The sequence below is a fragment of the Gavialis gangeticus genome, unplaced genomic scaffold, assembly GCF_001723915.1.
Source record: "Gavialis gangeticus isolate Ggan-Ray unplaced genomic scaffold, GavGan_comp1, whole genome shotgun sequence".
Taxonomy (NCBI): domain Eukaryota; kingdom Metazoa; phylum Chordata; order Crocodylia; family Gavialidae; genus Gavialis; species Gavialis gangeticus.
The window spans coordinates 149,109,180-149,127,360 of NW_017729022.1; the positions used below are offsets into that span (position 1 = coordinate 149,109,180).

General features: G+C 44.0%; 1 protein-coding gene across 1 annotated transcript in view; it reads right to left on the minus strand.

The window, feature by feature from the left end:
* MSH2 (mutS homolog 2) overlaps positions 1-18,181 on the minus strand; it is a 90,780-nt gene that overhangs the window by 19,409 nt on the left and 53,190 nt on the right. The window contains exon 8 of the mRNA XM_019516310.1: positions 8,646-8,755. Coding sequence (XP_019371855.1) covers positions 8,646-8,755 — 110 coding nt within the window. The remainder of the gene's footprint in view (positions 1-8,645; positions 8,756-18,181) is intronic.

Consider the following 18,181-nt stretch of genomic DNA (forward strand, 5'->3'; position numbering starts at 1 on the left):
CGCAATATAAGCTGCTAGTCCCATACCGGTCCACCAGTACCCCAGCATCAATATTCTTTACTCTACCAGCTCTGTGCTTACACTAGAGAACCAAACCTTTGGTAGGAAAACAAATGGGAAAATACCAGCAGTACAACGTACCCATGCTGAGCATGCTGCTTAAGTTGCAGTTTCAGCCTTTATCACTATCCAAGTGCCTAACACACAGTTCCCGGTACCATCACCTGAAACAATGGTTTGTGGGATTTTTAATGGCCAGTTGGGAACACACCAAACTTGTGAAAGACAGTGCTGGACTCAGACCCAGTATTTCCTGAGAAAACTTCCCCATAAGGGTAAAATTTATTTTAAAAGCCCTTTCTTGAAATGGATGGCAGGAAGAATGGCTTGCCAGGGTTTGTCCTAAACTTTGAAAAGCAGCTGTTATGTCAGTGTAGCAGTATCAGTGAGGGTGTTTCTAGAAGTACCCACAAAGAGCCAAGACCAAGAACAGCAGCTGACAGGCAGATCTGCTGCAATAGTCATGCACTACCTTCAAGATAGTCTGCTGCAATAGTCATGTAGGTCAGGACCTACCGGGGTAGCCGGCTTTATGCAGCACCTGAGAATCATCTCTCACTGGGCAACATGTCACTTGTGTGACAAGGCTACCACCTCAGGCTTCTGGGAGACAGCTGTTTGAGACCTGGAATAAGTACAATTTTAGGATGAAGAAGATGACTCTACCTCTGTGATGAGCTAGAGGTCAACAGTAATGTCAGATGCTAAATCTGGCCCTTCTGCAAGTCCAAGTCCTTGCTCAGGGTGCTTATAAAAGGCCTAGCAAAACAAGGGGTGGCATCCAAGGGGCAGAACATGCATCAAACATTCCTACCCTCTTGCACGGCTCCCCTCTTCACCCAAACTTCATATTCTCTAATTCAACAACTGCCTGAGCCTAATCACCCCTGCCCTCTCCCCATAAAGGAACTCTGCTAAGCTGCTAAATTTACTGTAAGGTAAATTTACCTGCAAGACAAAATTTCACTCACCCAAGGGGCTCTGATTAATCTCAAAATGCAGATATTTCTACCCTGACCCAAACAAGGTCAGCACCGGTCAACCCTCTTAATCCACAATGGCAGGAACCATCTCACGTTTCCGTCACTCGTTACTTGTGACATTACCACTAAGGTCCCTTGTTCCAGATACTCCAGTGGAAAACGCATAAAACACTTTGCTCACATGAAAAAGCAAAGCATAAGCATGGCTGGACCAATGCCCCCTCCCCCAAGAAAGTTCCCTCCTAATTCAGCTAACGGATCGTGCTCCCTCCCTCTCGCTTGCTCTTGTCCTAGCCTCATGATTCTTCCACTCTTAGCTGCCCAGAAGTTCAATTTCATTGGAAGCAGTGGAGGGAAACCTTCTTCCCAGCCTAGCCTGTAGCCTGGTGGTTAGATCACTCTGTAAGATGGGAAATTTGGGTTTGTCCCCCACTCGGCTAAAGGGGGTCTAGCATCCAGGTGTCCCCCATATAACTGACCTTTCTACTAGACTACTGAGCAAGACGTGGCCCTCTTTATTTAAGAATGATTTGGGGAGTGCTGTGCTTTATTCTGCACTTAATGTGCCTGTCCTTTAAGATGTTCTGATTCAGGTAGGCACACGCCACTCTGAACAGCCTGGCTGTCCACGGTGCCAGATGCGCCTTCTTTGTAGCCCCAAATCAAATGCCTGAACTCTGAGGAAAAGGAGTTCAGACACATCTCTACCTCTAGCACTTACCATCAGGTGTAACAAGTGAGGTCATAATCGCCCTTAGGGGGCACTCACATCTCCTCATTTACTGCCCAAAAACTCCACACATCTCACCCTCTCTATTTTGATCACCTTCCAGAGGTAAAGGACCTAAGCATTAGAAACCGTGACATGTTAGTGGATAAAATGCTTATGCACCTAGAAGGATAATTTGGATCTGGCCCTTCATCTATTTTTTCTGAACTTCTCTCCAATTAATTTAAAAAGGTATAAAATTAAAATATTTAAACAGATGGATAAATACCAACCTAATACCCTAAATTTGCAAGCAATTAAGTACAGGAATACATTTATACTCAAATGAGTGGACCCACTGAAGTCTTCGCAATGGAACTATTCAGATGGATAAATTTACAGGTGTTTAGGTGTTTGCAGAATCAAAGAATATGTAAACTAATTATGACTGAACCCTGCCATACAGCACCACACACTAGATACTTTCACAGAACATTCAAAACCACGTACATCAAGTCTATGGAAAGTGATAACTAATGATAGGAAGGGAAAACATTATTAACATTTATTACAGCTAGTTAAATGACTAAATTATATGGAACTGCAAATATGTGGCAGTTTTCAAATAATGATCTTTGATCCCTACCCTAGGAAGCTTACTTTGAATGGATTTCTGATACAATTTGGTTGCTATGACAACTTGTAAGTTTATCGTACTCTATTCTCTGCTAAAGAGTTGGACATTTTATTTAAATCCTATAAGAATCTAGCAGAGCCAAGAGGTTAAAATTTTAATGCTTATTCTGAGGAAAGTTTACTGTTCAGTAAATCCACAGCTGGCTAATCAATAGCCATTTTAATCAACTCCGCCGCCTTGTAAACATATCCAACATGACACATTTTATAGGGCATCATTAAAAATATCCAAGTAATTATTTTGGTTAGAAGTGCAGTAAAAACACTTATCTAAAAAAAGCTGGAAAAAGATCTGAAGAGATGAGCCCTGAAAGGTAAAGGCTTATCTGACAAGCCTTTGGTTTAGATAAGAAAACAAGAGTCCCATTTCTTCCACATAAGACATACGACTACATAAACAGATGATCTCCAACTAGCATAAAATTATAAATTCTAGGGCTCTCATTTTCATTGGGACATCTAGGTGTCACTTAATAAAAATTAATTAGCAGATCAATCTGGCAGTTTAACATACTGTAGCAACAGAACTATACATACACTCACCTTTTTATAAAAAAAGCACAGTAGCTTACTATATATACAGTATGTGAGTAGTTTATTTAATATGAACATAGGAAAGTAGGGCTGGAAGGAACCTCACAAGGTCATCTAGTCCATTGTTTCTCAATTCATGGATCACAAGAATATATGAAAGGGTTGTGAACAAACTTTAAAAATGGATCAAACTTTAAAAACAGATTCTCCTTTAAAGGAGAAAAACATGGGAAACTCTGGGTTTCCCCTTGCAGGCTGGCACAGTTCCTGCCTGCATGGGGGTGCTTGGGGGAGTGGAACGAAGGTACATGACCAGAAGCTATTGCCACAGCCCAGTGAGCAGGACCCGGCACAGGAGGGTGGAGCAGGGCAACGAGACTCGTTGCTGCCACTACTGTCAGGACCCCTGCTCCAGCTGCTGTGCCGCCAGCAGCACAAGGAGTACCACATGGGGAAGCCACAGCCCTCACCTCCTCCTGCTACCAGATGCTTATGTACCAGGCCGTGGCAATACCCTGCTGCCACGGCCCAGCTGCTGCTGCCATTGCCACTCCCCTCAGGTTATGACTCTACCCCGGAGCAGAGCTGGGGCTGCAGGAAGCGGCATCAGCCAGGCCAGGGCCCAGCTCGTTAATGACTCTCGGTGAAAGGAGGTGAAGGCAGCACGGCCCCCTCCCATCCATTACACTGCTGGCAGCACAGCTGGCGCATGGGTCCTGGCAACAAGTCTCACCACCCTGCTCTGCCCTCCCACGCTGGGTCCTCACTGCTGAGCCATGGAGGTGGTTCCTGCCTGTGCCAGTCCAGCCAGGCTCCAGCCCCATGTCTGCTGTGGGCATACAAATCTGGGGGGGCATATGCCCTCCCCGGCTCCACACACCTACCCACTGCCCCACACACTGTGGGGCTGGGGGCAGTGGGTTGGGAATGAGGGGCACCAGCAGGATTGGGGACCTGTTTTCTACTTAAACTATTTAATGGGTAAGGACAGGCCATCAATGTTTACAAATGGGTGCTGGTACAAAAGAGGTTGAGAACCACTCATCTACTCCAGCCCCTTACTCACAGCAGGATTCGCCCTAACTAAACCATCCCAACCAAATGTCTCTCCAAGCTGCTCGTGAAAACTTCCACAGGTAGAGTCCACAACTTCTCTAGGTAGCCTGTTCCCATGCTTGATCACCCTTACGGTCTGAAAGTTCCTCTATCTCCAAGCTAAACCTTGCTCTGCTGCAATTTAAGGCCACTTCTCCTAGTCTTCTCCCCTTCAGCCACAGAGAAACAGGCCATGGGCCTCCCTATAAACTGTCCTTCAGGAATTTGAAGACTTATCAAATTCTTCTCAGTCTTCTCTTCTTCAGACTAAATAACTCTGATTCTTTTAGCCTTTCCGCAGGCCTCCAGTAACTTCTGTTGCACTCCCAGCTGGAAACTTTCTATCCTCTGCAAATTCCTCTTGAACTGTGGGGCCCAAAACTGGACACAGTACTCCAGGTGAAGCCTCAGAAGTGCTGAACAGAGTGGAAGAATCATTTCCCTTGATTTACAAGTGACATACCTGTTGATACAACATAGTGGGTGCATCTACAGGAGACGCTGACTGCACAATAGCTGAAAAATACTGCGCAGCACCGCATCACAGCATGGACAGTGCTAATACACTATTGTGCAGTATTATTAGGCTACTGTGCTGTAGCATCACCTAGAAAACATTCACTGGTGCTACTGTGCAGTAACACCGGTTACTGGCTAATACAAGTACTAGGTAAATGAGCAGTAACAACTATGCAATAGCATCTTGTGTAGATGTGCCCACTATGATGTTGGCTTATGGTCTACTGTAGTGGTTTTCAACCAGTGGTCCATAAACCCCTGGGGATCCACAAACTAGGTCCAAGGGGTTCACAAAAGATGATTATGATCAAATCAAAAGTATGCAAATACACACAGTTACAATTCAAAGGGATCCACACCTCCATTCAAAATTTCCAAAGGGGTCTGGCACATCCATTCAAAATTTTTTAGGGGTCCACAAATGAAAAAAGGTTGAAAGCCACTGGTCTACTGTAACCTCCAGGTTCTTCTCTGCAGTACTACAGCCTAACCAGCCATTTCCAGTCTGTATTTCTGCACGCACTGATTTCATTCCAAGTGTTTTGTACTTGTCCTTGCTGAATTTCATTTGGCTGACTGCAGACCATTGTTCCAGTCTATTCAGCTCATTTGGGATCTTAGATCTACCTTCCAAAGTGTGTGCAACTCTACTGAATTTGGTATCATCCGCAAATTTGCTAAGCATGCACTCAATCCCACCATCCAAATCATTACGGTAGATATTAAACAATACCAGACACAGGGCAGACCCCTGAGGGAACCACACTTAATACTCCTCCCAACCTACTTAATGACTACTCATTGAGCACAGCGATCCTGTATCTACCTTACAGTACTTTCACTTAGTCACTTAGTTTGTTGATGAAAAAGTCATGAGGGACAGCATTGAAACCCTTGCTAAAAATCAAGGTACATCACACACACTGCTCTCACCCCACCCACAGAACCAGTCACCTTATCCTAGGTGAAATCAGGTTAGTCAGGCATGACTTACTCTTGGCAAATCCTCATTGGCTAGTCCAATCACTTTGCTCTCCCTTAGGTGCTACACGATACATTCTTTGAGGACCTGCAACATGTTCTTTCAAGGCACAGAGTTCAGGTTGACTGGTCTGTAGTTCCCCAGATCCTCCATTTTTCCTTTCTTAAAGATGAGCACTATATTTGCCCTTTTCCAGTCACCTGGGACTTGACCTAACCTCTGCAAGATCTCAAAGAAGATAGCCAATGGCTCCAAAATTACTTCAGCCAATTCCTTCAGTACCCTAGGATGCATCCCATCCAGCCCTACCTATTTGAAAGCATCTAACTTTTCTAAATAACACCCAATCTGTTCTAATATTACCCTAGGCTAGTGGAGGCCAAACCCTGTGGCAAGTGTGCCACTCCAATGCCCTTTCCCAATCTGCTGCTCTGTTTTCTGCCCTGCTGGTCTGCCACATGCCACATACAGAAACTGCCCATGCCATTTACATGTGTTGCAAGTTGGCCAGCCTCACCCTAGGCTGTTTGACATCTTCCCCATTTTTGCTACCAAACGCACTAGTCAGCTGGTAGCCGTCCCTACTTGTGAAGACTGAAGTAAAAAAGGCATTAAATTAGGGATGACAAACAATTTTAAAAATTAATCCCAATTAATTGCAAGATTAAAGAAAAAGTCCCAATCAGTCGTAATTAAGCAACAGTCAGCAGCCCCCACCCAAAACCATGGAGCCCATGTGCCCTGTGGCTCCTCCCTCCCACAGCCCCAGCCCTGACCCCCAGCTCACCCCATCCCACTCTGGACTTGCCCCAGGCGAAGCAGAGCAGCTGGAACCTGTATGAACATCCCCGACCCCAGCTTGCTCCGCACCTGCTCCGGCAGTGGTGAGGGTGAGGAGCCGTTTTCTCCCCATGCCAAACAGCAGCTTCTGCCTGGCTGCTGCTCAGCAGGGGCAAGTGAATCTGAAGCAGGCTCAGGGTGGGCCGGGATCAGGGCTGTGCACACAAATTCTGGGTCCACCCTTCTGGGGAAAACAACATGCGCAATTAACGTAACTAAAAAAATTTGTGAGTTAATTTGTACTTGCATTAACTGCGTAAGCTAACTGCAATTAACTGACAGCCCTACATTAAATACTTCAGCCTTCTCTGCCTCATCCATAACTAGATTGCCTGCGGCATTAAGTGGGAGATCTATGGTTTCTTTGGTTTTCCTCTTCCTCGCAACATAATTGTAGAATTATTGCAACGCAACTATAGAATTCTTTTTTATTGTCCTTTAAGTTCCTTGCCAGTTGCATCTCAAATCATACCTCATCCTTCCTAATTTTCTCCCTGCAAGCCTACGAGACTGGAGGTGCACTGATACATCGGTCCAAATTAGATTGGTACCACTGTAAAGAAAATTTGCGCAGGGAGAGGGGCGATGGACAAAATTTCCGGCTGTAACAGGTAAAGAAACTTACAACCTGCCAGGCGGGCTACACACCAAACACAAGGGGCACTGCAGCCTCTCCATCCGGCTCTGAAGGGCCCGATCCGCACCACGCCAGGGCGGCACTCAGGGACCATGGCTCTCCCCCAACCTCTCGGTAGTTCTGCCACTGGGCTGCAGCTGCTCCTGGTGCCCGTTCTGAGCTCAGTCCCCACCAGAAAGAGCCACGCAGTGCCGGATGCAGCCCACCTACCTGTACAGATCCGGGGCGCGCACACACACACACACCCCTGCCCTCCTGGCATGCAAGCAGTGGCGGAAACCATGCCCCCCCACAAGCTTATTGATGAGATTTCTGTCTAGTCAGGCTGGACTCCTGTTGTACTTCTCATCCTTCTGTTGCATTGAGATAGCTTCCTCCTGTACCCTTAAGAGGGCCTCCTTTTCCCCTCACAATTGCATCCTAGGGGATCTTGCTCACCAGTTCCCTAAGGTTGTTAAATTCTGTTTTTCCAAAGTGTCCTTATTCTGCTTCTCTCCTTGCTTCCTTCTCTTAGGATCTTGAATTTTATCATGCCATGGCCACTGCCACCTGAGTTACACTGAGTGATGTGCTACTCTGGAGAAGTTATCCTTGGAAAAATCCTCAACTATGTGAAAGCAGCAGGAGCACATTTTTAAATGAGATTTTAAAATTCCTCCCTCATTTTTTAAAATGTATGTTGCATTCATTTGCTACTGCTCAAGTTGGAGAACCAATGCTATAGAGCTTTAGGTCTTAATGCAAGTACATTCAGGTGCATACAATAAAGACCTTTTACTTAAAACTTGTGCATTCCATTTCCACAGCTCAGTTTCCTGCTGGCTCCCCAAGAGCTCTTTATAAATCTGTGTTTAATTTAGGAAGAGAAAGATGATTCAAATGTTTCAATTGGGAAAAGTCAATACAACCACCACCAAGCAATTCTTGCCACATCTTCTATTCTGACTTCGAAATGAAAAGTCACCTGCCTATGAATTTAAGGTTTTCAAAGCTTCACAATGCAGTGAATCCTTATTAGCTGGGCAAAACTACGGAATACTTCGGAGGACATGACCACTCCAGTGTCAAGATGGGTTGTTGCACAAAACAGCTGATGAGAAAAATAAGTACTTGTGCAAAATATTTATGTACACTTTGAAAAACTGCAGCAAGTTATGCTGCAGAGCAATTTGAGGGCCTCAACAGCTGCTCTAAGGTCTTTACAAGAAAGGACAGTAAGTGAACCTGAAATGAACTATTCTTGTAAGCTAATATAAAAACTACACTTAGGTGCTGAACCTAGTTCCCATCCTTTTCAAAGTCCCCTGTGAAAACCACCTAGTTTTTAAAATTTAAAACTAATAATAAGGAATGCTCTTTTTCTACCTAGACAATTCATCTAAATTTACTTTCCTCCCACATCCCCAATTCAAATAAGATTCTACCTACGCCCAAGAGACTACCCTGACATGCTAGCGTTTTGTTGTAACAAAAAGTCTGGATTTGTTTGTTTTTACATATGGCTCAAATATTAAGTTTCTTATTCAAATTGGATCAGATCACTACAGTTCAACATGAAATTTCACATTAAGTCAATAAGCTGTTCCATACCTTACTCATGTCTAAAGTTGTTTCTATCATTTCCTGAAACTTGGAGAAATCAGAGTAGATATCATGAAGAGGTGTTATAAACACTGTCAACAACAACATCTGGTGCACTCCTGTCAAAGAACAAAAGAGTAAGCTATTATAATAACCTGTATATTTTCTAAATATTCTGTTGAACTCTTGTGTACTCGAGACAAAATAGCACCAGTGTACATACAATTCAGCAGTTCCCAGGAAAAAGTTGATGATAATCGTTATTTTACTGACTCTACTTATTCCAGAAATTGTTTCTATGTATACGTCATCTGATACACTTTCTCAAGAGCTAAATCAGGTGCACTTCTATTATGTCATGTTTGGTGCTATCAATTAATTAATTAATTGTGAACATGAATAGAATTTCATGTAGGTAAAGGTTATAAAGTGAACTTCAGCTATTTGACCACAACATTGTTGGGGAGAAGGCTGAGCAAAAAAATCCTTTGGATAAGACTTCAAACTTCTGAAAAGTACCAATTTCTTAAAATGTAATACATGGAAAAAGTTTCCAACATCCATACTCAATGTGGTTTTCCAACAGCTAATTCATAGATTTCATAGCTATTAAGGCTGGAAGGCACCTCAGAAAATCATCAAGTCCAACCCCCTGCCCCAAAATCCTCAAATTTGGACAGTTTGCTACAAGTTGCCTGAAGTCTGAGTCACGTCACTGGGAAATTCTATTTTAGAACAGATCCCCTCCTCACTACCCTGCTTTAAAGCTGTTAAAATGAATGCCAAATGGGAAGTCAATACATTGAAACATTCCCAAAAAAGATGCAACATAAATTGGAGCTGCTGGCAACACCTATTCAACGTATGCAATACAAAACACAAAAATGTTATGAGATTCAATGGATCAAACACAAACATCCACAGTATTTTAAAATCAAATATATATTGTGTATAGTACATATACATTTTACCGCTTGTGAATTATTGTAAGATGCAACTACTGGTTTACTGTTAACATCTGCAGACATTAATAGTTCTGTGACAGCAACATTTTCCCAGGGCTGCAGCTGCATGCCTATACAACACCCAGCTGTGAACACTTGACATTGGTAAATAAGTATTTACATTTTTGCAACCATTCAAATTATAATTTAATCACAACAAATAAAGACAGTGTTACTGACTACATGAATGATCACAAAAAACTTTTCAACGTGCAATGCAGCAGGTAAACTAAGCATAGGCATCAACTTTTAATTTTTGTGGGATGGTGGGGGGGGAGAGGGCAAGATGATGGACATGTGGAAAGTTATATGCATTTCTGGTGACACAGAATCATAGAATCGATGAGTCGGAAGGGACCTAGACAGATCATCTAGTCCAACCCCCTGCCATGGGCAGGAAGGAGCACTAGGGGTGGAAGGGGTCATAAGACCCCAGCCAGGTGCCTATCTAGTCTCCTCTTGAAGATTTCCAAGGAAGGTGAGAACACCACCTCTCTAGGAAGCCTATTCCAGGCTCTGGCCACCTTTACAGTGAAGTAGTTCTTCCTAATATGTAACCTAAACCTATCCTCCCTCAGCTTGTGGCCACTGTTCCTGGTGACTCCAAGGGGGGGCCCTGGTGACAGCCCTCTTCTCGAGGGGTCCAGGGCCCTCAGGCCCCCACGTACTCAGCACAGTACAGATTAAATATGTACCTAGACCCAGGTAAGACCCAGACATAAACAGTCGAAGACAACACTAGGTACTATTATCAGAACTTCCTATTTCCTTTGCTACCTATTTTGAAAGATCCCTGACTTCCACTTCAAGAAGTTTGCTTCAGTTCACTCTTTACATGACACTGATGTTAACAACTGAACAGTAACTGGCCTACTTGCCCTTAATGGTCTAAAACAGTGATTTATTTTTTATATAACAATAAACAGAGTTATTTTTTTAATGAGGTACTGCTCAGTTTATAAAGTTCTGGAGGGGTGCCTCTAATCTAAAAATACTGAGAACCATTAGTCTAAGACTTATTTATCTGAAGGGACTACTTTCCTCCCCTATAACAGTACTGCAGTTGCCATCAAATGCTTGAGCTAGAATACCCTCAATTTAAAGAAGGGGCTGTTAGCCAGTTATTCCCTACAGGGTCCTGTTTTACAATTCGATCCTTTTCCCTCAATTTAAAAGGAAATAGGTTTGTTAATCTCATAGGAACACAATGCATCCCATCTTTTCGCCCCAGCCGTTTGGAGAGATGCCATTTTCATGAAGCACAATGGTTCATGCTTCTTCCATCTCTTAATAGCTTTGGGATTTGAGGCAAGCAGCAGTATGCTTTAATCCTCAATGTTTTGGCTGCCGCTTCTAGCATCTCAACCCCTCTAAGCACCCAGCTTTCAACATGGTGGAATGCATCTGAAAAGTCTAAATTTTCTTCAAGAGATACTATTTTACCTGCTACACAGAGTGATCTTCCAGAGAAACAATGGACAATAGATCTTCAAGGCCTGTCTGTGGTAATGGTAAATTAAATTAGTTCCTCTTATATGCCCCTCAGAACTGGTTAAGTGATGCAGGGTAGTAACAAATACTGAAAAGTGAAAAGTGAGCTTTGGAAAGCTCACTTCTAATAAGAGCCTCCTTTCTGCACCAACTTCTATATATGCAAGTAGCAAACTAGATGGCCTCTTGACACTCTTCAATTCAATTCCTCTTTGTTCTGCCTCCCTGTCTCTTCAATGCTCATTAGTGCAAGATTTGAAAAGATTGCAAAAGGAAATGGGCTTTCCCTGCCTAGGTGGGAAGTTTTCTTAGGTTACCTTTCCAGAAACTATTCTCAACCCCACGTTCATGGGACTTCTGCAAAGCAAAAGCACAGATATGAACTAAAAGGGGGGCATCCGCAGACATGGTCATTTTTTTAAACATAATGAGTTATGCAGCTCTTCATGGTCAGCATTATGCTGAAAGCAGGTCAAAATCTTACATAATCTAGGCTGCCAGGATCCATTAATTATTTTTCAGATAGGTAAAAAGAAAAAAAAAAAGAAATGTGCACATGTGGCTAGAAAGTTATCCTCATTTAACTGCATCATTTAACAGTGCATAGCCAACCCAATACAGGAGTTATTCTTTGCTGCTTAACATTTCAGAACACTTTGTAAAAGTATTGCTAAAGGTCCTAAATCCCACCTACACTAGGTATACATGGTAAATGCCTTTTTATTAAAGCCTTTTCCCACTAGGCCCGGAAAGAGACACAGATTAGGGGGACAAGTGAGCTCAACATTACAGTTCAAGCCTTCCAACTCTCCATCCTGTATTCAAAACTATTACAGGTTATCAGACCAGATAGTTACCACTTAAGAGGACTTAAACAGCCTAAAGCACGGGTAGGCAATTATTTCAGGCAGAGGGCTGCTTACCGAGTTCTGGCAAACTGTTGAGGACCGCACGCGTAGCCCCACCTCTTGACAGGTGCCCCGCCCTCTGGTCACCATCTTGTGACCAAAAGTCCTGCCCCCTAACTCCTGACCTTTGCCACCAAAAGTCCCTGCCCTTGCCCCCACAAGTACTCCTTTTAAACAAGGAGTTTTGCCATCTCAGAAACCAAAAAAATACCAAATTATATACTAAAAATCAAACATCTACAACATTCATTAATTTGATTTCAAAAAATATTTTTGTCCCGATTTACATGCGTTTGTGTAGTGTATATAGAAGTGATTGCACAACAGCTTAAAATGAAGTCTTACTGTATATTGTGGGGGGTGGGTATAGCATTGTGGCAGGCTGTGGGGAAGGATGTGGTGGGGTGAATAGGTGTGGGTAGGTATGGGGTTTGTGGCAGGACTGTGTGTGGGGGGAGGGTGGCTAGGGTGTATGGGGGTCTGTGCGTTTGGCAGAGAGAGGGGGTGCGTGGGTGCATGTGGAACTCACCCTATGAACACACACACACACACACACACACACACACAGTCCCTCCTTCATTGCTCTCTCTGTCTCTCCCCCACCGCCCCCAGCCTCATGGCATGAATGTGCACATGCACAACCCCTCTCCTCCCGTTCCTGGCCCCAGGGTACTGGTGTAGACCCCATGCTCCTGCAGTCCAGAAATGAAGCCAGCAGCCACACAGTGCTGGAGCACAGTGATAGCAGGCAGGGAAGAGGTGAAAGCAGCAGCAGGTGGGGGTGAGATGGCAGTGAGCAGGAGCACAGGGCCCACGCTGGTGTCCAAGGCCAGTGCCAGCAGGGGCCCAGGGCAAGGCAGCAGGAGCGCAGGACCCCTGTCCCCCCTCCAGCACAGCTGGTGCCAGACCCTGTGCTCCTGGCGACCCGCTCTGAGACCCCGCCAGCGCTGTTTTGTGCACTTTCCTGCCCGCCACTGCAGTGCTCTGGCACCCTGTGGTTCCTGGATGCGTGGCCGCAACCACGGAACTCAGCAGGAGACGGCCCGGCCAGGCCCCAAGGGATGGGACCACAGTCCTTCCTTGCCTCCTTCCCCCCCACCCCTGCCCCAGCATTCTTACCTGCATTTCCCTCTCCAGCGGATTGAGGCAGGGAACAGGCCCATGGTCCCAAGCCAGAAGCCTTTGCTTTCTGGTTCAGGGCAGGTGGGAGTGGGAGAGGGCTGGGGTGGGGTGGAGCTGGGCAGGCTTTGCTGCTGGGTTGCTGGCTCCTGCCATCTTTGGCAGGCAGCCAGGAGCAGATCAATATTAATTTTCTAAATTTTTTAGCTGCCCCGTGGACCGGATACAATGACTTGGCTGGTCGGATTCAGCCTGCGGGCTGCATTTTGCCCAGCCCTGGCCTAAACATAAAGGCATATGATTAACATACTGCAGGGAAAAAGCTGCATTAAAAATAGCCAAGAGTGGGGGTAAGGATTGGGGGGGTGAAAAGAGCAGCCCCAGGGCTGGGGCCAGTGGCTGGGTTTTCCAAGCCCTGGGGCTGCACAGGGAAAGTGTACAGAAGTTCCATGCACTGGTCTAACCTAAATCAAATCAGTTTGATACTACATAGATCTATGTTTATCTTAAACCGGGTTCTGCAATTTTTAGACCAGTTTGTATGCATGGATCTTCTGTACAGTTACAGGTTTGGACTGACTGCTGGTCACCGAGACCAGGTCTCTAAGTGTAAGGTCAGCACCGGGATGAGCCAAGTTTAAACTAGGTGGCCATTTTGAACCTGATTTAACCTCCCAAATGTCTGTACTTAGCCCAGTTGTTCCACAGTATCTGTTAACTACCCTGTGGTAAATAAAAGCTAAACTGTGGTAATTTATTCTTTTTTTTTTAATTGAAGGCTAAACCATTCCAGTTTAGCTTCCAGTTGGCTCAGGTAAAGTGTGTGTATGGCACACAGTTACTGCAGAATAGCCAATAAATGGTAACACTCAAGTCTTCTGAGCCCACAGCAAGATGTTCCCAATGTTCACAGTCAGAGAAACGAGTTGCTTATCTCAGTCCACATGTGCCAACACACTATGTAACATCCCTATAGCATCCCTCTCAGCAAGGCCATGAATGGAGTGGGCAGAGATTAGTCTTTATTGCAAAATCTTGACTGACAAAACAAAATAAAATTGTTTTTCTTCCCCTTATTCTCCAGATTTCTTCTATGCTTTTATTGTTTTTCCTAGATTTGGTTTGAAATAATTTTTTTAAATACATCTATTAATGGCTAACAAGTTAGACCATTTTATTAAGGAGAGTGACTGAATTTCTAGAAGCAGAATTTTAAAAGCCTGACATATGGAAAATATTGAGAAAAAAAACCAGGAGCAAATGACACAGAAAATAGATACCCATGGGTTTATGTGACATTATCATATAATTAATTCCAGAAGTTCCTGTTAATCTGATACTGAAGCAGTTTGGAAATTTGATGTTCCAATAAAAATTGTCATAATACAAATAACAAAAGATGAGAGAGAGAGACCTGGGTGTATTAGTTATCCTGTGACGCCACCCGAATGATGTGGTCATAAAAAATATAAGTGTCATAGTAAAAATAACATCAGATGAGGTATTTTTGTCAACTAAAGTTGAAAAATATGAACACCACTGTACAAGGCACTGGTGAGACCTTACTTGGAATGGTGTGTACAATTCTGGGTACAGCATTCAAGGATGATTACATGAAAACAAAAATAGATGCCAAGAACTGGCAGGACCATCAGAGGAATCAAGGGCTTATTTTATAAGATGAGACTAAAATATTTCGGGTTCTTAAAGTACTTTGGGTTCTTTAGCCTAGCAAAATGACACCTGGGGAAAAAAATACCTTTATTTTCTGTTAAGGTAAGGTAAGCATGAAGGGAGAAGAGTGATTTAGGCTAAAGGATGATGCTGGCACAAGAACAGATGGGCACACAGTGAACAGAAATAAAGTTAGACCAGAGATGAGATGGTTTCCAATCCTACCGAGCATTCAGATTTTGAAGAGCTATCCAATAGGAACAGTAGATGCAAAAACCTTAAGTAAGTTTAACATGGAGTGTGATTAATTTATGAAAGTGATATATATCATAGTTGCCTACAATAATGGGGGATTAGACTTAACCCAGGAAGCTCCCTTTCAGTCTTATGGTTCCTGTGTAAAAATTTGGCTGCTAAAAAAATTGGCATCTATGCTCTAATGCTTCCAATAATCCGTAAGAAGAAGAAGAATGACAATGAGATGCTTTACCCCACCTCCCCACGGGTGAAAACAGTCACTGCTGCCAGTTTAACAGTACACTTAATCTACTTGCCCAGAATCATTAATCATTAATCAGAAAATGAAGTTTTGTAACATGGCAGCGGCTCAAAATTTGCCAGAAAACATTTTTTGACATTCTATCTCCTGATGAGCTGAAAGCTCTTCTAGTCTCAATAAATAGGAAAATGATCAGATCCAGACTGAATTACAACGTAATAAATAGAGTTGCACACATCCGCAATCATTAGGCCATACTTACAAAAATAATTAAGTGAGGGCAGCTAAGTCCAGAGACAAATTAAATCCATTTAATTTAATTCAAATTATTATTTTAGATATACTGCAGCTAACTAATCTCCTATGGCTGACAGATTCATAGATTAGACAGATTTTTTTTTTTAAATCTATTTGTAGTAGTTGTAGGAGTTTGTCAGAGCCAGCTTGCTCCTCAAGACTCCTAAAAATGTATTAGTTTCATATCCAAGGATGCTCCCCTGTAATTACAAAGTAATGCTGTTGAGGCAAAAGAAAAAAATTGAATCACAAATGCACAAAACTAAAAAGCTGCTGCAGCTAACAGGCTCAACAAAACAAAGCTAGGGAGAAAGGGTAAGTGAATGCTCTTAAGAGACGCCAAACTTGACTACTCTGTACCAAGAGATAGGCATAAACTTGTCAGAACAAGTGGCTGAAGAGCCAAGAGGGGGTACAGTGTATTATTGCATCAGACTTCTTCCAAACTTGACTAAGTACAGTATAACCTCATAAATCCAGCATGCTTGGGACCAAGCACCTGACAGAAATTTGAAAATTCTGGTTTTTTTTAAATCAGAGCAGCAGCTGGTCACAGAGCAAGGGGGGGGATAGCAGTGGCCGGTCCCAAAGCAGCAGCTGTACACGGAGTGCAGTGGTGGATGGCAGCGGCAGCCGTCGCGTGCAAGCTTCCTCCTCCATGTCTGGGGAGGAAGGGGCAGAGGGAGGAGCGGCAGCGAGTCCCGGAGCAGCGGCCACATGCAGAGGGGTGCCATGGGGTGGTGGATGGCAGCGGCAGGCACTGCGTGCAAGCTTCCTGCTCCGCGTCCAGGGGAGTGCAGGGGGAAGGTTAAAAAGTGCCAGATTTTTAAGAATTCCAGATTGTTGATATCCAGGTTTATGAAGTTATACTGCATTTCCCAAAATTTAATAAAGGATTTTTTTTATCCTCAAATAAAGGAAAACACACATTGCTTGGACTAGCAGCTCACATGCATGTTTTTGGTTGTATATTTTATTAAAGTAGAGGTTCAAGGAAATTAAAGAAATTCGAAGGAAATTCTGTTCTGCCAATAGGCATGAAAAGGGTCAAAGAGAATATCTTCATGACCACAAAACTGTGCTTGATATTTTTAGGTTCAAATGCCCTCCAGGCTCTGTTCAGTTTTGTAGCTTCTATTTTGCTGTAATATTAAATAGAACCGGCTTCCCCAAGAGCTTTCCTTTGTTAATGGATGAGAACATAGTCTTTTACTAGGATTTTTCAACGAGAAGATTTACGTGTACCAAAGCCAAAAAGCTAAACCAAGGTTCCCTACTCCCTTCCCAAGGAGAAAGGCTTCAGTTTAAAATCCACACAATGAATTTTACATAATTTTTACTGAAAGGAATTTTATACATATTATAGCCATCATTCATTTAGTTTTAAAGAAAAAATTACATAGTAAGGAAGCATTTGGTTACTTCTAAACTTCATGCTTCCAGCTTAAGGTGAAAACCATGCTTAATTTCCTTGAGGCTAAGTACAGACCATCAAAAAGCCCAAAGCTGAATCGATTCAGTCTTTGCAGATTAGTCTAAGATGTGCAGATTGAACCAATTAGCAAATAGACATTCACTTTTGATTCAGGAAATGCAGCCACATGCCTACAGCAGCTCAAGCCAGAAGCTGTGGGGGGGAGGGGTGCTAGAGCATGCCTCCCACCCACTGCCAAAGGGAAGGAAAGACAGAAGCCCACCAAGACTCTCACCCCTCCTTGCAGGAACCGAAGGATGGGGGTTTAAATCCAGCCCAGATCTGCAGTGGGGAAAGGGGAGAGGAGGCAGTGCTTGCCAGGCTTCTACCCCCACTGCCACTCGAGGGAGGGGGGGGCAGCCACTGCCAGACTGAGGAGCGGGGTGGGGGAAAAGGTAGTGGTATTGAATTTATCAAAGCTGGAACAAGAGTAGTCCTTTCTCTGAAGCAAACATGTATTGAACACAACACTTTGCAACATCAAGCACACAACAGAACCACCAAAAACCTTCGCCTAAGCTAAGATGCAGCCCAGTAATACACAGTGAGAACACACAACTTAGTTTAACTTAAAATGGAGTGTAAATCAACCAAGACAACAGAGAAAACCTTACATAAGTCTTACATTTTCCTGAGGGCAGAGTGTCTCATAGAATCAGTGAGTCGGAAGGGACCTAGACAGATCATCTAGTCCGACCCCCTGCTATGGGCAGCAAGGAGCACTGGGGGTGGCAGGGGTCATAAGACCCCAGCCAGGTGCCTGTCCAGTCTCCTCTTGAAGATTTCCAGGGAAGGTGAGAGCACCACCTCTCCGGGAAGCCTATTGCAGGCTCTGGCCTTACAGTGAAGCAGTTCTTCCTAATATCTAACTTGCCTGCCGGTGTATTCACTTTACCTCACAGCTTGGTGTCATCAGCGAACTTGAACAGGGTGCTCTCCACACTCTTGTCCACCTGCGGATGAAGGTCATCTGGGCCCACCGACTTGGACACATCTAAGCCCTCCAGGTAGTCCTTAACTAGGTCTGAACAGTCGGGGGACTCGCATACCTTCCTGGGCCTCTCTACGCCGTCACCCGA